Consider the following 27,012-nt stretch of genomic DNA (forward strand, 5'->3'; position numbering starts at 1 on the left):
ACTGTGTAAGACAATTTTCATATAGAATGGAATTCTAAATATTGTCAAGAACATAAACATTTTACTTTATAAACATGGATTAAATGTGTTTTTATCCAAGTTTTTTCTGACGTTCTGTTGATTTCCATTGAGTTTGGATAAACTGTCATATTATTATCATGAAGATCGCCAACAGGCCAAACATAAATGTATAAATGAATAAATTTAAGAATGGAGCTTATTGGTGACTCAGTCCTATGACTTATTTGGCAAACAGTTACATTATGTTGTTACTGAATAACAGTCAACAGCAGTATAGAAAAACCTCCCAATATCAGGATGGCAGAATGTCCCCTCAGTCTACATCCGTCAAAGAGGACGAATGATGCCACAGAGTGACAATCCATCCATCCAAAGAAAAAATGTACATATTTCAAACAATGTCCTTAAAATGTAGCATCACATTTGACTACTATGTCTTTTAACATCAGAAGGCTTTTTTGACTCATTTGTGATGAAGACCACAAACACATACAGGTAACAGCTGACTTGGTCCCTCTGTTTACATCCTATGTAGTGTGTGAAGCCACACATCTCTGCTTTTAATGCTTTTTACTCTTTGAGAAAGTTAACAAAACCAACATTTTTCAGTATGATTTGATGAGCAAAATGCAATACAGCCTTTTTTTAGGCATTATGTCAAACATTTTCCCAACCTGCTGCTAGCAGTATTTGCCTGGTCATCCTCCCTCCACTCCACTAGAGGGACCGCGTTTATGACTTTTTCTCATCTATTTTCACATTTCTCTGCTGTTTGAATTCCCACATGCTGTCCAGACTTTGCTGAATTACATGGGTGTTCAAGAATATAGAGAATTTCAGTAACTTGATAAAAACTGACCTAAACGAACTTGTGAAGAGGACGACACGGGACCTAGTGTTTTACCCCAGAAGAAAAGCCACAAAAGAGCCGTTCTCCTCGTAGTGGACCAGGATGACACGACCACAGAAGCACCCGGCCTGACATGCTACCTTAGATGTTCATTCATTTTTGTATGCCCACTTAATCCTATTCACGGTCTGCTGGAGCCTATCATGGCTCATTACAGGAGGCAGGAGAACACCCTGAACAGGTCACTGGTCCATTGCAGGGTCACATATATAGACACACAACCATACACACTCACACCTACGGATCATTTAGAATCATCAATCAATCAAACGCACATTTTTGGACTGTGGGAGGAAGCTGGCGTACCTGGAGAAAACCCACTCCAGCAAGAGGGCAGCATGCTAATGCCACACACAAAGACTGCTGTCCTGGCCCGGGAGTCCAACCTACTAACCATTAAACCACCATGCTGTCCAACCTGACACATTGGTTTTCAAGATCAAATTGTGGTAATTGTTAGGTCATTGTTGCCACCATAAAGGTGATATCGTGTCGATATTACTTAATGTTTACTTAATGTCTCTTACTTTAAAGGAACATGAGGCAGGATTGAGGCAGGATTTATGAAAAAAATTCGTATACGTTTTAATTTTCTTGTAATAATGTCAGATGAAGCGTTCCAAACCAAAAAGAATGAGCCCTCTAGTGTATCTCTCTGTTACCTTGAACAGGCTGTGTGCTGCAAAATGTGCTGCAATTCTGGGCCGGAATTTCCCGCGCTGGGCTGCGGATGTGACGTCACATGACGCTGCATGCACGTTCTCCCCGTTCTCCCGTGCCGGCTTCACTGTTGGCTGCAGTACCCCCGGCGGCCGTCGTGGTGAAGGGTGGCGCTAGAGAGTCTCATTTCTTAAAAGGAGCCTCATGCTCCTTTAATTGATCATTTAAAAAAAAAATCAGCATTCAGTGTCTTAACTTTTAATTTATGACTTTCATTTGAATAATGTTACTGTCTTTTTCTTTAACCTGTATTTATTTTCCTCTTATTTACAGTCATCCATCAATCTATCCATTTTCTCTAACTGCTCCATCCTGTCAATAATAGAGCTTGATTATTACTTCAAGCCCAGACTTCTTGCGTCACAAAGCCCACAGTTTTTATTTCATCTGATTCCGCTCTTCTGTGCTATAGTTGAACTTCAGTTATGCAAGAGGGGGAAAAAAAAAGCAAAGGCCAACTTTGTGCCTTATCAAACACCACAGTGCAATAATTTGTGAAAGATGATGTGCCCAGCTCAGTGGGAAACCCATCAAACTGTATTTACTCGAGCTACACAAAGGAGGTATTTTTGTTGTGGTTCTCCGTGTTTTGACTTGTTAGTGCTACACGAAGGTTGGAAAGAGCTTCCAGACCAGTGATGCAGAAATTACATCAAAATGAGGTTTGGAAAAAGACGGGGGTTGACTTTCAGAACTGGTATTGGCTACTATCCTCAGAGGACTGTCTGAGTTTTAACTGTGTATGCAAGGACATACCGAAGCCTGGGTATGTCCGTGTGTGTCCATGTGTTCGCGTGCAACAGTACTGACTCGCTTTAACCTTGATACAGTAACATCTTACATAATACTAGAAGTAGGGAAAAGCACGGAAGGGGTGAAAAGCTTTTTCCCTTTTTGAATTTTTCAGACATGCACGTCTTGCACACAGAATTAGCCACATTTAGTTGATTGCTCTTGGCTGGTATATAAAATGTGCTTCTAGATTTTGGCTTCAAATTAATGAGGCATTAGATCTCTCTTTTTTTTTTTTAAAGCTTGTGTTCTGTGGCCATAAAAATGTCTTAAAAATGAAATTTTTCTCACAACTGTCTGTACAAGGTTGAAAATAACTAAATTGAATTGCTTGAGTCTGACCGCAGTAGAAGAAACATAGCAAAGCAAGGAAGCATCAATTGTCCCATGAGTCCACATCTGGAAAAAATTGTAGCATGCTTAAAGGTTTTATAAAAATGAAAATAATCCACACTTATATATTACCTTATTAACCTTGTCTACGTTTTACAAAGCACTTTGCAATGTGTTATTCACCCTTACCATACTTCTACAATCACACTGATGTAAATATTTGGAGTGGGAGAGCCCGCTCTGCCACTGAGCCATGGCCACGTCAATTATACATCAGAGAAGTCAGTTTAACTGCTGCTGGCTAAGCCAACTTCACCAACTCCTGCTTCCTTTATTGGGATGAACTAGTACACCTCTTCACTCCACCCCTACTCTCCAGATGTGCGTCCACAGTGATCTCACAAAGGTGCATCCCCTCCCCAGTGTTTGCTTTCACGGAGCATGATGACATTTAGGAATGTAAAGGTGGTCTTTTCTTCTTCTTTGTGATCCACAGTCAGCATCAAGTCCGTAATGTTTCTGGTCACTCACTGCTGTATACAGTCAGTTCCCATGGGGGGGACAGCAGCAGCGGTGGCCTTAGTTTCCACTTCACTGCTGAGGTTGGCAATATTAACGCAGCTGGAGGAGGGAGCTTCAATGTGAGGGAGATGCTGGCCGGACTCAGCAAGACCTTTAGCTGGCGGAGTCACCTCCAGGTTGCAAAGGACAGCAGCAGGGTTTGCTGAGTAGCTAATGCCCCAAGTTGAGTGACAAAGTTTGTAATACAGTCTGCCAACTGGGCTCTGCCTTTCCACCACTGGGGTGTTTTTTTCCAATGTATGTTTTAGCTTGTTTTCCAGCTTTAGCTGGCCTGTCACAGGCATTCTGACAGCGGATATGAACAGGGCTGTCAGCCCACCTGTCCATCCGTCCGTTGTCCTCAGCTATACTTTTTCACATCGCCAATTCGCACAGCACTCTTTTGAATTATGGTCTGTGACTATTCTCCAAGGCAAACCAAGGCTGTGTTAGTAATGAAACAATATGTTATGCCATTCCTTGTCTATGCAATTCTTACAACACATAGGGGTGGAATAAAGGTGCTAATAAATGAGCAGTGTGAATGGAGCTTTAGTGAAATGTTTTCTGATCTCCTTGGTCAAAATACCAAAGATGCAGTACAACAGCTCCTTTTACAGCATAAAGAAGCATTTACTTTCTGGACTTTTCTGAACTCTTCTACCACTAAAACTAATGTTTTTGTTTTTCACTTGAATAGTACATCCACATATGAGAACCAGTACCCAGATGCCACACACAAGTAGGAACAATCATAGCGTTCACGATGAATCAAAGGAAAGTTAGGTAAAACACTGCAGGGGCAGCTTTCATAGGCAATGCATTTAATCAGAGTTTAATGGAGAAAAAAAATTGATGAGACATTTTTATTACAGAACCACACCAATAACCTCTGGATGTTATGCAGGTGGACAGTGGATGAAGCGGTAAGGAAATAGGGAAACTCACAAGAGACACAGGCATGAATGAAAAAGGTGGAAAATAAGGAATCATTGAAAGACAAAAGATTACTATTTTAAGCCAGTAAAGTTCACAGCACATCTTTGAAATACCAGACCGTCAGAGATGGCGTTAAAAGCCATATTTTTATTCATGGACACTATATCAACTGAAATGTTTTGATTTGTTGTTTATTTGTGCTGTTCAATCAGTTTTAGTTAGGTGTGTAGATACTTGTGTAGATATGTAGATATGTGTAGGTGCACATTCGAACTATATTATTCTAGATTCCATTGTATTTTTTGTATTCGTAGCAAATTGTTAAGCGGATGTAGGCAAAAGTTTGATCTTCATATGTGAACACCTCAAAGATCATCAAAATCCTTGATAACGTATCTCTGAACCATTTGTGATAGCTGCCATATATAAAGTAAGCCGAATATCTGAAACCATCGGGGAATCCCTAGCCAATGACAGGCCAATGCATCAGGTGTGTCTACTTTGAGGCAGGGAATCCCAAAAGAGAAATCAATGAACCAAGAGGAAGATGCACACTTGCTATATCACAATACAGTACACATCTGTTTTCATTCCAAAAGATACTTTCCTCACATTCAATCTATTTTTGTAGCACACACAATCTCTGCTACTTGTATGTGCTAATTCCATCTTTTACCATGTTCTTTGTCTTGTTTTTTTTTTCATTATTGTTCTGAACAAATTATTGCACAAGTAGCTTGCATAGCTTGTTTCCTCGTTGATTAGCTGTGTTTTTTGTGTGATTATGCCCCATTCTCCATTTGTTTTGTTGATAAAATGGAGTTTTAAAGAACAATTGGATGACCCAATCACTGTCAGATCCTGTAGTCTGTGACCATCTGTCAGTGATCAGTCACGTAATGCGAAAAGCCAGATGACTTCAAGACTCATAACTACAGAACAATGAGTTAAGTAATCTGAAAAGGCCAATAATAAGCTGTTTCTGGACTGAATTTATATGTCACTATACTCAAAATACTGAATACTTTCCGTTTGCCTGTTATAGTAATAGTCAATTTATTATAACAATGAATTCCTTAACAAGGTTTTATTTAATCTGAATCAATGAAAAAATGTAAACTTCAGGTTAAATTAGGTTTATTCACGTTGAATCTTGACCATGAGACTTTTGAGCAACTGCTATTGTTTAGTTTCACCTTCAGTGGCTTAAGTGCCCAGTATTGTGACCTAGTAGTGAATGGTAAATTGAGTGCAGAGGGCTGTAGAGGCTTTCAGTGTGTGTGTGCGTGACTGTGTGTTTATATTTGGACTGTATGTTTTTAACTTTGATAGAACAACATCTTATATAACACATCAGACTAGAAAGGAAGGAGATTCGTGGCATGAAAAGCATGAAAATATGGAGGGAAAACAGACACAACACAGAGGGGCAGGCTGGTAGCTGAACAGTGATTGACACAGAGGAGAACCGGACAGACAAAGAAAAGAGTCATGTGGTGTTTGGTCTAGGATGACTCTGCAGTTTAGTGCTGCTTGTTTGTCAGCCTGTGTTTCCACTGTCTCTGTACTGCTACATAAAAAAAATGCACTTAACCAGAGAGAACCATTGGCTCTCATCAACACACTCTCACTCAGTCAAGTGCGTCCAAATGCATATGTAATGCGCACTAGTTAATTATTCATGATGTATCCACCATTACACTGACACTGGATGAATGCTAAAAATATGTGGCCTCATTTCCCCTGACAACCTTTGACAGTGAACAGCTTTTTAGAAAACTCAATTTCAAATAGCATTAGGCTATACAAACACCATTTATGCTGTTTTGTCTCAATATGCTGGTAATTCATGGTTAGCAACTTCAATCATAGCTTTGATTTTAGGCTGAACTGACTGTTCTCTGACCCGTATCAGGACCATGGACAGATACATAAATTGTAACAGTTATAATGAATTGCAGTGGTCACAGTGTGCCTCCACCAAAGTGAATGACAGTTGTAGCCACTTAAAACTGCCTCTCTTAGCCAATGGTCAGTCAAACACAGACAATTTACCACCACAAGTGTCAGCTGGGAGGCAAATAGCCCATCCATTAAGCAGCCGCACATTCTGCATCCATAAGTAGCTCCAACATTATTGATGCGATAGTTCCCAAAGGTAAATGTAATTGTTACTTAACATTGTAATTCTATCATTACGTGCGACGGAAAAATATGTACTGATTGTATTACCTCACAACAGTTATATTATAATTTGAATCACTAGCTACTACACGGATCAAGACTACAAAGTCAATGGTATGTTTATGAAATATGATGTTTACTTTAGGTGGAACCTTTAAACAGTTTTTAAAACACTTGAACTTGGCTCCTCTTACCTTTCAAGCATATAAATTGCAGCAGTTATATTCATTTGCTGAATAATGCTGGAAAGTTATATAATTTAAATGCCTGTTAAAATTTAGATTTTTTTTTTAATCAATTGTACGAGCTTTAATGAGAGAATACTTTTTTTTTTTACCGGTTTGCTGTTGTGTTTATAAAGCAGCCCCTCCAAATCTGAGGTTGTGGTTAACAGTAGGGTAAGGGCAGGTTGCCCACTCCTGATTTGAAATTGCTGTACATATACAGTAAATGCTGGTTTTCATGATTAATGGAGGGACTTGAATTGAAATGTGAATATGTTGATGTACCAGTCAGTCTATGTTCCAACCATGAGTTAGTGAATACCGGAAAAAATGAAAACATACTGAGTTTACTTAAAGGTGACTGTGCTCATCCTTAGTAGTCATCTATAATTTTCAGTTTAGTTGGATTTAATAGGTCAATATTAAAATCACCACAGATAATTAATGTTTTTTGGTTTACAGTGGAAAATAATTTCTCCATCCATTCACTAAAACATTCAATATTTGAACCAGGTAATCGATATACACAGCTTACGATGATATTTTTCTTATTATTATTATGAATTTCTACAGTTAAACATTCCATTGTATCATCTATTGCACATGTCATATCTTTTAGAACCATACATTTTATTGATTTATGGATATATAAAGCAACCCCACCCCCCATTTTCTTTCCTCTATTCATATAGCTTAATTCATAATCATCGAGAGAAAAAAGCAATACCTTTATCAATATTAAACCATCTTTCTGTAATAGCAATGATACTAAATAATATGAATTGAATTGAATTGATTGAAGATGAGGAGCTCTTAATAGTTGTGGCCTGTCAGCACTGAGAGGGGCCAGTTGGTGGTTGGTCTTCTGGTCAGGATGTCCTCCAGATAGCTTCTAGGGGAGATGTTTGGAACATGTCCTACCCAGAGGAGGCCTCAGGGCAGACACTGGACTCTGAGCTGTTCATATCTTTTGGATGACTTGGGAACAGCCATCTAGGATTAGAATCAGAGGATGGATGGATGGATGGATGAATGGACAGACAGATGGATGGACTATTGAAAAGTGCATATTGTGTTTTTTATGGTACTCAGGGTAAAGTTAAGAATATCCTGTAGTCGGCCTGAGTGTCTTGTTATGTTAATAATATGATATACTGTGAGTTTAATTTTGTGCTGCTCATTGCGAGCTAATGGATAAAGCCTTCCCTCTCTACAGTAACTAGATTATATCATCATCTCAATTTCTTTTATTATGCAGCACTTATCTCTTATAACAACATCAGATGTGTATTTTTAGACCCTGTCTACAGTCCACATGCCTGAGTGAGTTGTTTTAAGCTTGTTTGGTGTGTGTATGCATCAGTCCATGGTGCATAGCCATAGATCCTGTAAGGCACATTTGAGGATAGAAGGTGTTTCCAAGGGAACCGGAGATGCTGTCGCCCTCCTTCTGCGTAACCATGGTGACAGCCCCCTCAGCAACGTGTAGTGTCTACTTGCCTCTCTGTCAAAAGATGAAACATGCACACACTCACCATCAGGAGAGGCTGGTCCGCAGAAGCAGCACCTGTTCGCCTGGTAAATAGCTGACAGAGCAGAGTGACGGAGATACTGATTCAGCTGCAGCTTTTAGTCTGTCTCAGTCACGGCGTGGAGGGGATTCAAGAAAAGACTGCGGAGTGCGTGTGAAATGTAGGTCACTGAATAAAAGGATAGTTTACATCTGAGATCTTTACATGTAGGTTATGACTGGCAGCAGAACAAAGTAAAAACAGTGTATACGACATTTGATATGAACTTTGAACAAAAACTGTGGCCCACAATAGTGTAAGCACATCATTGATATGAATATTTTGCTCTGGTACGAATTTAAGGGAATTTTTTTGTTGTGTAGAAAGGGAGCTGGAAAATCTCAAGACTTGGTTTGATGTTAATAAATTATCTTTAAATAGTAAGAAAACAAAATTCATGGTTTTTGGGAATCAAAATGAAAGTGATGGTAATATTAAATCAAAAATATGTAATGTTGATATTGAAAGGGTTTTTGAGACTGAATTCCTTGGGGTTGTCATCGACCAAAGGTTAACATGGAAACAACACATTGAATACATTAAAGGGAAAATTTCAAAATCACTCGCAATCCTGTATAAATCCAGAAATGTACTGAATTCCAAGGCCTTGCATTTGATCTACTACTCATTGATTGTTCCCTATTTATCTTACTGTGTGGAATTGTGGGGATCCACCTTTAAAACCACCTTAAATTCAATAATAAAACTTCAAAAATGAGCCATACGTATCATCAATAAGGCTGCAATTTCACTGTACAAAAAGCTAAAAAAGGTATGAAAAGGAGAAAAAAGAAAAAGGAGAAAAAGGAAAAGGAGATGTGTCTCCATTACTGGAGTTAAATTCTGGAATGATGCCAACATAAATTTAAAAACATGTCATTCTCTTTTGGTTTTTAAGAAAATGGTTTGTAAAGCTATTTTTGAAGCTTATAAGTGCAATTGACTATCTGTTAATGTTTCTTTGCTTTTCTGTTGTTTCTTTGCTTTTCTGTTGTTTCTTTGCTTTTCTATTCTCTTTTTGGTTTTCTGGAGGTCGGTAGCCACAAAAAGAAAGTTGGTAATATAGGATAGGTTTTTATAAGCACTTTGCTTCAGCCTATGCCTTTTCAGTCATTGTTCAACACATGATTATTGGTTTTGTATGAAATGTTAATGTTTTTTTTGGTGTTGTGTTTTGTGTTGTCATGACTGAATAAACTTCATTCAAACGTCAAACTTCAAATATGGTCTACAAAATGAAATTGATGATACTCTTTTTTTCCCTCCTTTAGGTCCTGGTACGATGTCATCTGGTGGCCGCCAAGACCCACCGGGACAGTCCCCCTTCAGCTCTGACTACCTGTCTGGTGAGGGTTCATGGAGTGCAAGTTGTGTAGTATTCATTCACTGTATCACTGTAGCACTGAAATAAATTCTGTTGTTTAGTTAATCCCAAAATAACACTTAACAGTTGTGACAATTCTGGCCTGACCTTTCCATGTATTTGCTCTCCACACCAGAAGTACACAGGGTCAGCGTCCAGAAGGGCCCTGACTTTAAAACAACTGTTATATCCAAGTAGTTTATTGTGTTTGTTGCCTCATAAGTTAAAATAAAAAGTTGGTTTTAAAGTTAAGCTGATGTTGCTCTTTCTAGTCAACACAGAGTTGGTGACGTATTATCAGCTATGAACCACCTTCTAAATGACACTTCAAGACTTGAATAGTAGAGGAGTTTAATTGAATATAATGTCATCTGATCTCTTTCATTTGAAAGATTGAGGAAAAATAACACATTATGCAAGAAAAAAACATAAAAAAAGTAACTACATAATTAGTCCTTAACTTTTTTGTTGTTTATACATTTTTGTTAACTCTATTAGGAAATAACTCGATCATAAATTATTGTTCATACAGTAGGTTAGTGTTTTAATAGAAACTGTAAATCTGCAAATAAAAACATCATATATTCAAAGAAATTAGCAGTTTCCAACACTATTATTGACAATAGATCATAATGTCATGAATCCTTAAATCCACAGATTTATGCATCCTTAAAAGTCCTTGTCCTTGCATCCCTGAATCCTTGCATCCTTGCAAGGATGACAGGACGTTGCATCCTTAAAAAAAACAAAAAAAACAAACAAACTCTTTCTACACAGAGGATTTGTTTGTTTTTGTTTTTTTTAGATGCAGTGTTGCCATGGCAGTGATGTTCCCTTGTTTCTGCTTATGACGGACCCCAGTTCATCCTTAGACTTGCCTGGGTGCTTTTGGCAAAGGGCTGTACTCTCTTTGGATATTAAACTCTTTCTGTACATCTCTTTGTGATTGCAAAAGTTGCCTCGTCATTTCTGCTTAGGAGCTTTTCTTTTCCAAACAAACAGTGTTGAGCTGTCCTTTCTCTGTTTTGGTTGTGTGAACACTATTGTGACGTTGTTGGGGATAAAAACAAAACAAAAATACAGGGCTGGACACAACGCTTCCATGGAGCAGCTTCAAGTGTTTGGTTTAAAATGATTCGCTTGTCTCTCTGTATTGTGAGGATGGTTAATATCAGATTTAAGACATAACAGAGCAAATTCCCCTGGATTTTGCTGTACCAGGAAAAAAAGGAATTCACAACTATAGATTTGCTTAAATAACTGTAGGTAACAAATGCTGTTTCTTTGTAAAAACTGAGTTAACCTGTAAAGCTGTAGTTCTCTAAAACAGTATAGGCAAAGCCACTTGCACAAGTTAACCAACTGATCAGGTTTTAACTGCATACACTTTCATACAGCTTTTGTCCTCCCTGGAGCTTTTAAAAAAATGTCTGACCTTTTTTTTCTTTTTTCTCCTTTTTTTTCTTTTTTTTCCTTTTTTTCTCTTTTTTTCTTCTTTTTTCCTTTTTTTCCTCTTTTATTCCTTTTTTTGTCTTTTTTTCTTCTTTTTTTCCTTTTTTTCTTTCTTTTTTTCCTTTTATTCTTTTCTTCTTTTTTCCTTTCCTTTTTAATCTCGACTTTGTTCTCGAAATTTTGACTTTGTTCTCGAAATTTTGACTTTGTTCTCGAAATTTTGACTTTTTTCTCGAAATTTTGACTTCTTTCTCGACATTTCGACTTTTTTCTCAAGATTGTTTTTCAACATTAATCTCGACATTTCCAATGTTTTTCTCGACATTTCGAATGGTTTTCTCGAAATTTTGACTTTTTTCTCAACATTTCGACTTTTTTCTCGACATTTCGCCTTTCGCCATTTGCCTTCATTCTAAGACTTACTGTATACATACAAGACTTTTAATTTTTTGCGGCTCCAGACATATTTGTTTTTTGTGTTTTTGGTCCAATACGGCTCTTTCAACATTTTGGGTTGCCGACCCCTGGTCTAGCTGATGAAATTTGCAACATCTGACATTTGCTTTCACTGTTTGCTTGTATGGTCCATCCTGCTGCTTCACTTGATACTGCTGATCATCATTCACTTCCCTTCGTTTTGCTGCTACCATTTCATGCTTCTAACGTGTTGCCCCTGCTGTGCTTTTTTCTCCACATTTGCCTGTGTCTGTGTCTCAGGTCCCATGATGGGTGGGATGGCAGGTCAGTGGAGTCTGGGCAAGACAAAGGACAGCAGCATGCCTGACTCATTTCTAGGTCTACTTCTCTATTTCACCTATGAAACTATTTGAAGCTTTAACTTACAAACTTGGTTGAACATTATTAACATTTTCCCTCCTCTCTAGCTGGACCTGTAGAAAATAGCTGGGTGTTGTTCAGAACTTTTTACATTGTGTTGTTTAATGCTTCAGAGCCATGGTTACCATATATACCGTATTTTCGGGACTATAAGCCGCACCTGCATATAAGCCGCACCCACTCTTTAAAAAAAAAAAAAAGATATGCAAGCCGCAGATATTTATGTTGTTAGATTAGATATTTACATTTTGAACTGTAAATGATGTACATGTTTGTACCTAAATAGATCCTTTCCTAACAGTGTCTTTTAACACGGCAGCAACTTTGCTGATTAAAACGGGACAGAACCAAGACAAAATAACCGGTATTTATTTATCTATTTATCTGTTTGAAATCTGCTTCTACCTACTTCTATCTGCTAAAGAAGAAGTAGCGTATTCTTCTTTGCATTCATTTTGTCTTAGTTTTGATTCTAATTCCGGTTAGAGCCCCCCGAGCGGTGGAAGAAAAATCCACAGAATAGCTGCACCTTTGTATAAGCCGCACGGTTCAAAACATATGAAAAAAATAGCGGCTTATAGTCCAGAAAATACGGTATGTTGCTCAGCTTAACCCCTTGCTCCAAAATCCCCGCCATCCCACGTCCTCCTATCATTTGGCTCTTATCATTTGGTTCCACACCTGCTTTTAGGTGCTAGCTAGTGTCATCGTGATACCAGATCACGAGATTGATGTTTGGTACATTCAAGGTATATCATTCTGTATGCTGTCTTCTTCATGCACATAGCTGCACAAATAGCAAATGCTCTATACAATGCAATAGCTGTATAGGTTTGCATGAAGCAGGAAGAAAAAACTAAACACTGTAAAATGCAAAAAGTTAAGATAAGCCACAGTCCAAAAAGAAAGCTCACCATCTTGTTATACCCGCAACATCCAAAGCTACATCGCGAGTCGACCTAGTGAACACATATATTTCGCTGTCCGTCTGTTCATGGAACAAAGCAAAATGAATACATTACTACATGGTCAGAATAGACAGAGATTGTACAGGAACATCACATTTCTGTTGCTTGCTTCTGTTCTTTCAGTTCATGTTTCTGCATAATTTCTCACCCTGAGAATGAGAACCAGTTCTCTTTATGTCCTGGCAAGTCAGTGTTGTCATTACTACCAGCTGCCGTTCTCACTGGTACAACAGTATGTTAGTCATGCTGGTTGAGAAGCAAAAATAAACAGAAAATTAAAGCTGCAAGCAGCGATGAACGGGCCCTCTCACTCACGGCCACCGCCCCCCATAAGCATATCAGACATGACACCACCCACGACTTCCTATGTCAAACCATTCAAAAGATATAGCAGGAAACAGGGACAACCAATCAGAAGAAGGGGCGGGGCTAATTCAAGCCAATGAAGGTCAAGGACTCCATACAGAGTCTGATGACACCACCCACGACTCTCTATGTCAAACCATTCAAAAGTTATAGCAGGAAATAGGGACAACCAATCAAAAGAAGGGGTGGGGCTAATTTTCACTAATTATGGTCAAGGACTCAATACCGAGTCCCATGACACCACCCACGACTCTTTATGTCATACCATTCAAAAGTTATGGCAGATAATAGTATTCTAGGGGGCGCTGTTGAGCTGTTAGGCCACGCCCATTAATGCAAACCATGAAATATCAAATTTATTGCCAGGCCTGGCTTGCATGCAAAATTTGATGACTTTTGGAGAACTATCAGATGAAGGGGGGCGCGCTTTTTGGCGTTTAGCGTCGCCACGGTAACACTTTTGAAAGAGAAAAGTAATGCGTGTAGTCGCTGGGTGGAGACGCACATTTTGATGTATAACATATCTGGGTGCACGTTACGGTTTGGGCGGTATTAATTGCCGAAGGAATGGCATAAATTGCGCCAAAATTACACAATTAATTCAAAATGGCCGACATCCTATTCGGTTTCGGCCATGGCGCCAAGAGACTTTTCTTTAAGTTGCGACATGATACAGGTGTGTACCGATTTTCGTGCATGTACGTCAAACCGTATTATGGGGCTTGAGGCACAAAGTTTTCTGGGGGGCGCTGTTGAGCCATTTTGCCACGCCCATTAATGCAAACCATTAAATATCAAATTTATCGCCAGGCCTGGCTTGCATGCCAAATTTGGTGCCTTTTGGGGAACTATCAAATATGGACCAATCAGATGAAGGGGGGCGCGCTTTTTGGCGTCTAGCATCGCCACGGTAACACTTTTGAAAGAGAAAAGTAATGCGCGTAGTCGCAGGATGGAGACGCATATTTTGATGTATAACACATCTGGGTGCACGTTACGGTTCGGGCCGTATTAATTCTCGAAGGAATGGCATATATTGCTCCAAAATTACGTGATTAATTCAGAATGTTCAAAATGGCCGACTTCCTGTTCGGTTTCGGCCATGGCGCCAAGAGACTTTTCTTTAAGTTGCGACATGATACAGGTGTGTACCGATTTTCCTTCATGTACGTCACACCGTATTATGGGGCTTGAGGCGCAAAGTTTTTTCTGTCTGAACGAATCAGATGAAGGGTGGGCGCGCTTTTTGGCGTCTAGCGTCGCCACGGTAACGCTTTTGAAAGAGAAAAGTAATGCGTGTTGTCGCAGGATGGAGACGCACATTTTGATGTATAACACACCTGGGTGCACGTTACGGTTCGGGCCGTATTAACTGCCGAAGGAATGGCATAAATTGCGCCAAAGTGACACGATTAATTCAAAATGGCCGACTTCCTGTTCGGTTTCGGCCATGTCGCCAAGAGACTTTTCTTTAAGTTGTGTACTGATACAGGTGTGTAGCGATTTTCGTGCATGTACGTCAAACCGTATTGTGGGGCTTGAGGCACAAAGTTTTCCGGGGGGCGCTGTTGAGCCATTAGGCCGCGCCCATTAATGCAAACCATTAAATATCAAATTTTTCGCCAGGCCTGACTTGCATGCAAAATTTGGTGACTTTTTGGGCACGTTTAGGGGGGGCAAAAAGGCCCTCCTTTCGTCAGAAGAAAGAAAGAAAGAAAGAAAGAAAGAAAGAAAGAAAGAAAGAAAGAAAGAAAAATTCCTACAGATACAATAGGGCCTTCGCACTGAAGGTGCTCGGGCCCTAAATATAGACCCTGTAAATGCAACACCTGAGAAAATAGCTTTGAGTCGCTTTTGATGGCTTTCTGGAACCACCACCCTTAGATGTTTCAACCATCAAGCTTTCAGACAACATGAACAACAACATAATGCCTACTTGTAGCAGTGTTTTATTTTCCTTAGTTGTTTTTTTTTACAGCACAATAGTAATACATTTACTACAAATCGTGTGGAAAAGCTGAGTGTGAGCAGATTTCTGAATAGACTCTTGTTATGTGTCATGATTTTCAGATGTCATGTCCTGCTAGTTGTTAGAAATACTAATTCATAATTATGCTGGATGTGTTGTACAAACAGCGTAGCAACACACCAGCTGATACAAACAGAACAACAATGCTAATGTCTAACTTAATGTGTATAAAATAAGCTGTTAAGAACAATACAATTAGTCTTTGTTAATGCAAGTAGCAACCGTGTTAGATTCTGAAGTTGTGAAACTCAGAAAAGACACCTCCTGAATATAAAAGGGGTGTGGCCTAAGCACAGATATTACCCAACAGATGTGTTACAAAGACAACTACGTTTAAACAGTTCAAAACACCTTCCTCCATAATTAAGCAGTTGAAACATAGTGGCAACATGTTATTAGTGAGATTTCCAAACATATAGGAACAGTGAAGGAATAATCCGAGACCAAGTGACAAAGTGAGTTTTATTATATTTTTTGAGAAACCTGAATTCAAGTAAGGATGTTGCTGTTATATAGTAAATGCTGTAATCGTCACTAGGGCAGTCAAGCTCACATCATTTAAAAAAAAAAAAAAACTATTCTGCAGGTTTTTTTGTTGTGGTCTTTTTTTTATTAGGACAGCAAGTAGGGCTGGACGATATATAGATATTTTAATATATGGTACGAGACAATATCGTTTATATCGATTAAAAAAAAAAATAATGATTTTGATAAAGCTTATTTTGTGACAAATTGACTTGAATGTTTTATTTGAGATTTGCACAAATGTTTTGTTATTTGCACAACTGTCAACCTCAGTGGAAAAGTCTGCCTGTTACTGTCTACATTGTATTAATTGCACAGTGTATTTTAATTTAATTGTTATGCAGGAAAGGGATATTTGTTTTATTTTATTCAAGAAGCATTTTTATTCTATATATGCAGGCAGTTTATTTTTATTTCATTTGTTTTATACATTTTGATATTGTGCAGACCTCTGTTAATAAAGGTACCTGTGTGACATTTGGCACGAGGCTTTGTATTAAAACTGACTGTTTTTTTAAGGGTTTGCCTCAGAAAAAAATGAAGCTAACAGAGATGCTAACAGAGATGCTATGCTATAATGCTTTGGGGGGAAACCCCAATTATGGCACAGAAAAAACATCGATATATATCGAGTATCGCCATTCAGCTAGAAAATATCGAGAAATGACTTTTGGTCCATATCACCCAGCCCTAACAGCAAGTAGTAATTGTGTAAAATCCCATCACAGCATTATATTCTGTTTTCAAAGTGTGTGTTTTTTGTTTTTTTTTTGTCGGTGACGGATCTCTGTGCTTTGTCTCTCCATCAGGCTTCCCTCAGTCTGGGATGGGCATGAGCACAGGACCCAGCCTGCCCCCGTTCCAGACCAGCATGGGCTCCTCTCTGGGCCAGACCGGGATGAGTCCAGCTATGGACGCCCAGAAGAGTTCAGGCCTCTTTGGTGTGGACAACAAAACCCCCAGTAACCTCGGTGGGAGCAGTCCACTGAAACCCAGCGATCCGTTTTCTTCCGGTGGCTCAGGATTCCACGCAATGGATCAGTCTGCAGGTATCAGAAAGTGGGTTTGTTGCATGTGGTACTACTAGACGGGGCAGCGGAGGACGGAGTCAGTTTGTTACAGTTAATTAAGAGGATAACGCTGGAGCCAAGGTCTGAAAAAAACATCTAAATCCATGTCTGTATCTTACATTTAATTATATGTTAGATCTGCTCTCAACTAAGTTTGCAAAGTAGGCTTGACTTCCTGCAGCAGGGAGGAGGTGACAGGAGCTGGGAAACATCGTGATCACATAGGACAGATTCTTCGAGCTGTTTTCACTTGGAACTTCCCCAGCTCTGCCTTTTTTTATCACTGCCCACCCCGTGGCTTTTACGCTCGGTGCACCTCGCTCTTCAGATGACAGTCAAACTGGCCACTTGGAATAATAAACACGGAGGGCATTGCACAGGTGCTATGCCTTCGTTATTTGCAGCAGTCTGAAGAGAAAATGTTTCCCTGTAGGAGAGTTCATGCTCTCCGAGACATTGCTTGTTGCCTGTTATCACAAATAGCTCAGGCTAATCATACTAGATGGATGCTTGAGTGAGTAACAGTTGAACGTCAGCTAGCTTTTTGGTTGGCATGCAAAACCCCCCCACAAAAACCAGGTGCTGCATGTGTAATCATCTTTGAAGCTGCATGGTAAGAAACTAAACCAGACATTCTTGCAGCACTACCAATACTTATTTCACTCGCCACTGTAGGTTGAACTTGCTCGATATTTAGAACGCAAATTAAATTTTCATCCCTTATCCTCTGTTTTATTTAAGTAGTATAAGAGAGCTACTGTAGCTCAACTCGCTTGTGTGCAGTTGAGTCTCAAGGGCCGTCCTCAACAAGAATGACTATGATAACAATGAAAGACTGTACGTTTGATAGGTGGATGATGAGTAGTGTTTCTTTTTTTTTATTCATTTCAGGTGAAAAAAAACCCAAAACAAAACATCAAACTCTGTAGCACACTTCAGTCTTTAGTAGTGATGTTTTTTCTTTATACCCTCTTAGGATTGCTAGGATTTCCTCACACTGAAGAAACTTTGTCATTAAAAGACGACGGCTGTTGTAGCAGAGTAGTAGATCCTTTTAACACCTTTCATCTCTGTGGGGTTTCAGGAACCTACAGGCTTCTGCTTTTCTATGTATTTCTTAGCACAGTGTACAGCAAAAGCAGTACATCACAAATCAAAGTCCAGTCGCAGGTATACTGCATCAATAAATGCAGATAAGTACAATATACTTTCTTCTAAAAGTATTTTTATGAGCTCAGGAAAGACCGAAAACAATTGTGTTACTGCAAAGCAGCAGCTGTTAAAAGCTGCACTAATGGTTGTCTCATCAGACGTTTCACTGTGTTTTAAAAATAACAGATGCAGTTTTTTTTTTTTTTTTACTCTAAAAATAACATCCTGCTGCCCATTAAATTTTCAGGGAAGAGCCTGTAGTGATGCTGTTTTGAAGCCTGAGCACAGCTAACCCTGCCTTCACATAAAATACCTGCAGACAATCTGCAAAATCCTCTTATATAATGTGTGACAATCAAGAATGAAATGTGAGATTTCTCTTTAGTCGAGCAAATCCAATCTTTTAACCTCTCTTTTGAGGATCTTTTCAGCTTTGATCTCTTCAAGCAGCCTCTTACGCCCACATACAGTGGAGCCTCAAAACGTCTGCATGTTGCATAATTGTGACCATAATTAGATTTACGCTCTGAATTCCCCAAATAAACACAATGAAAAATGTAACATTTCTTATCATATTTACTGAGAGAAATATTTATTTCACTTGCAGTAAAACTGGACCTACACCAATGAGTTCTAAAATAATTAATAATTAAAACCCAGACAGCGGTGTATGGACTAATTCTGAAGGAAACTCAAAACTCAAAATCAAAGTCTTGGCCTTCAGTGACACGTATTATGACAAAAAAAAAAAAAATGTCGTTGGCATGCTTTAGTAAAAATACCCGAGAGATTCATGCAACCGCTTCCTTTTCAACCATTTCTTTGGAGCTCTGTTCTCAGGTGCCAGGTTTAGGGGATGGAGTCAGCCAGTGGATTCAAGCCCAACCTTCTCTTCTGCAGAGTGCAAATTATGTGGAACTGGTTTTAAAGCTCTGTGTTAACTCTTAGGGACAGGAATTAGAGCATCATCTGAAGTTGGGTGGAGATAAAGATGGGAAAGTTGGGTAATTCTACTCTGATCTGGGTTTGTGATATTACACTATCTTTCAAACTTTAACCAGTAAGCGGATGGGAAATACTTGAACCCAGGCTGTCCCAAACAAAAGTGACAAGGTTGGGTTATGTTGACATTTTTTTTAATGCGGTAGTCACTTCAGACACTAAAAATTTGCCCTCCAGCACAGATAAATCATATGTCCCCTTTAATCCATCAGCTGTGTTGTGGAAGGACCTGAAGCCAGAAGGTCAACTGTAGAGGAGTTAATCCAAACTGATGTTCAGAGCTGATCAACAGGAAGCTTTTACTGAACAGTCATCGCTACGCAAAGCATAACACACAAGATACAGTCAATCTTCACATACTTTTCCCACTTGCAGATCTCTTTTTTGTTTTGGTTTTTTCTTAAAAACTTAAAACCAAATCTTTTTAAATAGCCCTTATCTAACCCTGGAGTGTATGTTGCACCTTGATTTGCAACTTTACCTACCCCCCAAAAAGTTTAAATTTGATCTTGTTTCACATCTGTTACTAAATTAAAAGAGGAGTGTGTTAAACTCTTTCACATACTTGTGAAAAGTTGCTGTAAACCTATCAGTATGTCTTCCAGCAGTTTCCCGTGTTGAAAGCGTTAATGCCATCGGTAAACATTAGCAAGAGTTTCAATATCAAGAGAACAATTTAATGTAAAAACTCCCATATTGATGGCTACGTGTAAGGTCAACCAATCACCAATATGATATATTTGAAATACTTGTCACAAGTTGTTGAATGTTTGTCAGTTTTCTTTAAAAAATATTGTTTATGTTTAGTTCATATTTTTTGCTGGAAGTATTTTAGATAAATAGAGATTTATTTCATTAAAGTGGGTATCTAGTAACGTGGAGGAATCAAATCTTGCTTAAAGCTACTTGATGTAGCCATACCACTTCTGACCACAGGAGACAACACATCACACGAGAGTGCATGGTTGTTTCTCCTCATTTCAAATACACTAACTTTGGACTTCTGTAATTTGAAGTTTGTACTTGACAAGTACAGCTCTGGAGAATGTCCTTTGGAGGACCAGAGGACGCTGTTCAGCCCTTGTGTTTTTGAACAGCAATGTACTTGGTGGCATCACAGTTCAACTACTAATACTAATACATGTATTCCATAATATGTATTCGAAAAAATATAAAGTTTACATGACCATAAAATGCACTACTTCAAATAATGAAATGATTCAGAATAGATCCTGAGTTCCTCTGGTAAAACTTTTATTTATAGTCCTTGTTTTTAATAAGCTTTATGCTTTTGTATTTAAGCCGTTTTATAAGTAAAGTTTGTTGGGAATGAAGGGATAAATATTCTGAAAATATCAGAAGGAATTTTAAGACAGACCTACTGAATGCTGTGAACTTAAACTGTTTTCATACCTAGAAGCCCCGTAGACTCGGTACAATTGGGGACTTGGTTTGATTGGGGTTGCAACATTCAGCTGGTCCAAGTTAAATTTCACACTGTACTCTGCTAAATAAACTGAACCTTTTGAATATTGCATTACCGCCTTTACTTGTGATGGTACAATAACAAACAATGAACAATAACCCTCGCTCATCTATTGGTTAATGCAGGGCAGCTTCCTGTTTTGAAATGCATCCTAGGATACTTTCCCATCCAAAGTGTACGCTCCACACCACTGAATGCAGCCAAGACTTTTGACCATAATGTCTGGATGCAGACTTTGAGCTGGAACATTTATTTGGCTGTGACTAATGATGTTTTACAAGTACATAATATACAAGTACAGACAAGAACCTGTATCGAGAAACGGCTAATATGTCAGTACCTACAGGACTGTCTCAGAAAATTAGAATATTGTGATAAAGTTCTTTATTTTCTGTAATGCAATTAAAAAAAAAAAAAATTTCATACATTCTGGATTCATTAAAAATCAACTGAAATATTTCAAGCCTTTTATTATTTTAATATTGCTGATTATGGCTTACAGTTTAAGATTAAGATTCCTAGAATATTCTAATTTTTTGAGATAGGATATTTGAGTTTTCTTAAGATGTAAGCCATGATCAGCAATATTAAAAGTTTTTGTAATTTCATTACAGAAAATCACAATATTCAAATTTTCTGAGACAGTCCTGTATCTTAATGAAGTGCACCTGTAACGGGACACGCTGGTATTATAAGACTGCCCCTGCTCTTTAGCACAGCTTTGTCAGTGGCTCAATGCAGCAGATTTTTATTTATTTATTTTTTTGGGCACAAATGTTATTTATTGAAAGTGGTTAGAGAGTGAGAGGGAGGGCACGCAGCAAAGCACCATGGCCTGGGACATGAAACTGGGTCAGCTGCATGAGGACTTTAGCCTCAGTGTGTGCAGCGCATTCTCAACCCAGGGAGTTGTCCTGCACCCCGATACAGCAGATTAATATGCCTGGTCAGAAGTGGTTTTGCTAAATGGTGTGGCTTTAAAGTTAGTCTTATTAATGAAGAAGTGTGTCTGTAATACAGGACTGTCTCAGAAAATTAGAATATTGTGATAAAGTTCTTTATTTTCTGTAATGCAATTAAAAAAACAAAAATGTCATACATTCTGGATTCATTACAAATCAACTGAAATATTGTAAGCCTTTTATTATTTTAATATTGCTGATTATGGTTTACAGTTTAAGATTAAGATTCCCAGAATATTCTAATATTTTGAGATAGGATATTTGAGTTTTCTTAAGCTGTAAGCCATGATGAGCAATATTAAAATAATAAAAGGCTTGCAATATTTCAGTTGATTTGTAATGAATCCAGAATGTATGACATGTTTGCATTACAGAAAATAAAGCACTTTATCACAATATTCTAATTTTCTGAGACAGTCCTGTAGTTAGAGTTGTCACTATCAAATTATTGTAGAGACACTAGCGTTGATGAGGGGTTGGATATTTTTGAGGTTAAGGACAAATATGCTTAAGGGGGATCTCACTTGACAGTGAAAGTACAAGAAGTACCATGACTGAGCTACTCTATAAAATATGAGTCATTAATAACTCATAATGTCACCACTCTTATTCAGCGGATTTTCAGACTGCTGCTTTTAAACTGTTTGAACTGACATGTTCAACTCGGTTTATGGGGAAAAGCTCTTGAAGTTACACGACTTCTGTGGACTATCGATAAAAGATTTTCCAAATGCACTACATTTGCTCCACTGTGCTGCAGACTTGCATTTGAATCTTCCACACAGTTATTCTGTCGGAGCAGGTGACAGTGGGACTCTGCGTACACCCTCAGGTTGAACCCTCATCATGAAAGAAATAAAATCAAATTTAAAATAAATAAAAAAAAAACTGAATTTGTACACTACACTGTGGTGGTTTGTCTAAAGCAACCAGTGCTCTGACATTAATGTATTTCTCGGCATTTTGCCAGAGTCCAGATTAAGAAGTGCTCCCATTTAATATCTTATTGCATTAAATATAGATGATAATACCCTGTGTAGCTGTTTATAGCTGGGAAAGCCTCAGGTCACAGGGAGAAAATAGCACCGTCAATCAAATTAAAAATACAGGAAAAGGTGACAGAATTCAAGCAATGCATCTTTTTCTACATCCATTAACATGCGGTGATGTACGGCTGAAAGGCACAACAGAGACGAGATCATTTAAACTAAGAAAGAAAAACATATAAGGAAGTATAAAATGAGCAGGCTGAAAGAAGTGTTTAGGTCACAGATTTTTAGTCTGCATTTTATCCCTCCAGCTTGCTCGTTTAATTATGTCCATTCATCTCTCTGTCTCCATTTATCTTTAAGTGCATGAAGTGCTTGTCAGTAATGATTGAGAAACAGGGCTCCGGGGGGGAAAAACAACTGTGATCAATTCATGCCCCAAACTAGAAAAAAAGGAATTAATTGAGCATGAACTGAATTATTATTTTAGCTGTTGTTGTTGTTAAAACGTCATCGCTGATTGTTTCGTCTTGCTTAATTTGTCATTTTTATGTGGCCACATGTACATTCATCAGTGTGATTCAAATGCACGCATTGCATGCATGCTCATGCATGCTACACCCTGTAAGATATTAGCTGCATTTATTTACAGTATCTTGTAAGTTGCTTCTAAGCGGCTTGTTTTGCTCTGTTGTTGATGTATTCTAACATCACGTGATATATTCTGTCCCAGCAAGGCAGTAAGAGAGAATCAGGCCACACATGTTATTGTCAAACTGGCCTCAAGTCCACTTCATTATTATATATTTCAAATGTTGATATGACCCGTGGATCTTTGAACATTATTTCCTGTGATGCTACTAGTAAATGTGATCATTACAGAATGATTGATGTCCAAAATATGGGATTTTGAATAAGAATTAGTTTAAGTCACTAGAAAAGAAAGTATCTAGTCAAACATCATAACAAAAAAGGTTTTTGGTCCTCAGATTATGTGAATACCACCTGAAATAAACAACAGCTTTTTGGTATCTTTTCTTTGACATAACTAAGCCAAAACACCAAAATAGTGTCCCAAAAAAACAAATTAAATTTCATGATTGTAGCTTGTAGAACAACTTCAGTAGAAATAACCTTCAACAATTTTGGTTAGTCTCACATCATTGTGAGAGAAGTCCCACTCTTCTTTGAGTTTTATTATTATCATTATTGAGTTTTTGGGGATTTCCTTACGAACAGCTCTCTTTAACTCCCGCCACAGCGTTTTCGATCAGATTGAGGTCAGGGCTTGGACTGGAACATTGTAATACCTTGATGCTTTTCTCCATTAAGCATTTACCTGTAGACAATTGTCCTATTACATGACCTAATTTCAACAAAGTCTAGTCAAATGTGAGCTTATCTATCAGCGAGCACCATCATGTTTGACAGTTGGTGTTTGTGTTGATATGTTGTATTTGAGTTTAACAGAATGTGAAACTGTGCTTTATGGCCAAACATTTGGTCTCATCTGTCCAGAGAACATTGTAAAAGAATAAATTAATAAATTGTAGTTTATTAGGATGTAGTTTTGCAACCCTAAGCTATGCTCATGTGCAGTTGTCTTTCCTCTTTGGCATTGTGTTAACACATACCTGAATGCTCCAGACCAAGAAACTGCCAAAACTTCTGCTTTTATACGGATACATCACATTGCAGATTATCAGTTTATAAAGTGAGTTTGATTAGCTGGACGGTACTTACCCTCTTAATTCCTGTTTCCTGGTTTTCACACACTGTGTCTGCATATTGGCTTTGCTTTCTGGAACGGCTACGTAAGAAATATATTCAAACTATGGCAAGCATGTGTCACAACTTTCATGCAATCAAGCAGATAAGTCAAGCTCATGTGACATAATCACCTGTCAAACCTCAGTGAATCCATATATTAATGTACAGTTCGGTCAAGAAGCATTTGGACAATGATAGGGATTTTATTCTCTCTTTATACACCACCACAACAGATTTGAAATAAAACAGTCAAGATGGGAGCAAAGTGAAGAATTTCAGCATTGATTTATGATGTTTCTTTGTCCAAATTCTTTTACACCTAACTGCAAATGTGTTAAAGTAATTACATGTAACTCAGTATACTCTTAAGTGAACTCTCAAGAAAAAGTGTATGCATTTTAAAAAATCACATCCATCATTTGTGAAATGTTCACTAAACTGTCAGAACTCAAACACCCAGAAGGAAAAAAGTCAACCCAATAAATGTATATGCAGCTGCATGACTTTCAAGCCTGCAGAGCATACAGGTTGTTTTCGTGCTTATAAGCAAGTTCAACATAAGTTCAGAACGTATAATTCTCAGAGAAATACCAAAAAAAATAAAAATGGCTCTAAAATGGAAATTCAATTTTATTTTATTTTATTTATATAGCATCTATTACAATACAAGTTGTCTCTAGGCTCTTTCCAGAGAGAAATGTTTGTTCATACTGCAAGACTCGGTGAAAAGCAAACAGCATTTCAGCACAAACACCTGGTGTCGTAGGCGTGAGTATTTGGAGTTGTTTTGCAGCCACAGGTCCTGGGAACTTTGCAGTAATTGAGTCAGCCATTTTCATTTTTCATCTTCCCTACATCTGACGCTTTGATGAGATTGTTTCATTCAGCATAGCAATTATCCAAAGCACACCTGCGAATCTACATCTGAATGACTGGAAAACAATAAATGAAGGTGTTGCAATGGCCCGGTTGAAGTCCTGACTGAAATAGTGTGGCAAAATGAGAGCTGTTCATAAAAAAAAAAAAATCCCCAAATCTCAGAGAACTGTAGCGCTACTGTTAAGAAGGTTGGACTGAAATTTGTTTATGGGTGAGACTGATAATGTCATACAGAAAATGATTATTTTCAGTTAATAATACTGAAGGTGGTGCTACACCCCACTGAATCGTCAGATGCTCTTATTTGTTTTCCATTGCCTTGGTCAGTTTGGCTTGGTTTTTTCTTCAATAAGTAATGACATAGTCTAATGCGTCATATGTTGTTCAACAGAACTGAGAAAGCCCCAGTTTTTATCATCTATAATTAAAGAGTATGTTTTCTTTTACCACATGGCTCTTCCTCAAGGACTCCTAAACAAAGCGATCATTGCTCTTCTATGATGTTGTTGTACACGAGCACAGGATTGACCACTGAATTCACAGATATTATACTGTTTATTTCTTACGGTGTCTTCCTTGTGTGACTCTGTAACCAAACACAAACCTTTCTTATTGACGATGTGGTGTAATGTCGAGAAGTGAGGAGCCGACTATTTCTTTCCTACTCCTCAAGCGCAGGACGGAGGCAGTTTATCAAAATGCTCCAAACTTCCTTTAAAGTTAGAAAACACTGGTTATTGGAGTTTGGCTCTGTAAATAATTCAAAAAGACTGTCAGCAAGTACACACTGGCACATGAAAAGTCCTTACACAATCACTAGTGATCTATTGTCAAGAGCTACATAAAACCTGTTTACACCTGATCTTAACACATCTTTGATGATCTGAGCCCCAATGGACAGCTCTAATCATGTTTGGAGGTGATGGAGACTGCATACAGTCACTTTTTTTTGGAAAAATGAATGCAAGTGTCTCCTGTTCTATATAAAAGTGCAGCCTTTTCAGCTGCTATTCTTACCTCACTCTTATTCCTTTCTGCTGTGGCAATGAACAAGACTGCTGTAACAGGCTGTGACGAGGCTCTGCATCCTGCAGCCTGGCACATTTCTGACTTGCAGACTGATACAGTATTTTAATGCTACATATGAGGTAACAGGGAACTGTAAAAGAAGAGTGAATGTGTTCCATATTCCAAGATGTACAATACACAAGACACGTTTTCAAAACCTTTAAAAGGCTAACATGATATAAACTCACTTATAGAAATTATAAAGCCAGAGTTTTAGGCCACAGACTCAAGATTGGGGATCTTGCACTATTTATGTGATGCAGTTTGCATGAGACAAAACCAAAGACTTGAGATGTTTGATTTCTTTCAACATCAAGATGCATAAAAGACTCCAATTTGCTCTGATTGCCACTTTGCACCTAATAACAGATCGTGTGATGCACGCCCCAACTAAAGCAATTTAGAGATTTACTTCCTACTGTTCATCTTTGTCTGCAACCTTGAAATCGCTTCTAAAATCATTAAGCATAAGGTCGGGAATAAGTCAGTGCAGAGGGAGTTAGTCGAAACTAAAGCATCACAAATCAACTACGGTAGTTCCTGTATGTTGCTTTGATGATACTAAAGTATTACATTGCACCTTTCAGTGTCTATTTCAATTTCAATTTATTTATTCGGTGAGGAGGGACAGTGCACATCATTATGCGTTTACAAATAAAGGCAGATGCACCCAAATGTAGCCTATTGGCTAATTCCCATTGGCAGTCCCCCCCGGCTAGGATATAAAAACAGGCAAGTTAAGAGCAATACAGTGTTCAGTTAAAAAAATACAATAGTACAATAATATAACCAATACAACAATAATACAACCAACCACATAACACATTTCATAGTATTTT

General features: G+C 38.2%; 1 protein-coding gene across 5 annotated transcripts in view; it reads left to right on the forward strand.

Annotated features, from left to right (window-relative positions):
* The window catches only part of map4l (microtubule associated protein 4 like), a 127,160-nt gene that overhangs the window by 38,377 nt on the left and 61,771 nt on the right, over positions 1-27,012 (forward strand). For 4 of the 5 annotated variants that reach the window (XM_061732855.1, XM_061732857.1, XM_061732858.1 and 1 more), the window contains exons 3-5: positions 9,527-9,601; positions 11,788-11,865; positions 16,605-16,844. In XM_061732855.1, the coding sequence (XP_061588839.1) occupies positions 9,527-9,601; positions 11,788-11,865; positions 16,605-16,844 (393 nt within the window). The remainder of the gene's footprint in view (positions 1-9,526; positions 9,602-11,787; positions 11,866-16,604; positions 16,845-27,012) is intronic. The other variant, XM_061732856.1, reaches the window with a different exon arrangement.

The sequence above is a fragment of the Cololabis saira genome, chromosome 10 (genome assembly GCF_033807715.1).
Source record: "Cololabis saira isolate AMF1-May2022 chromosome 10, fColSai1.1, whole genome shotgun sequence".
NCBI lineage: Eukaryota > Metazoa > Chordata > Actinopteri > Beloniformes > Belonidae > Cololabis > Cololabis saira.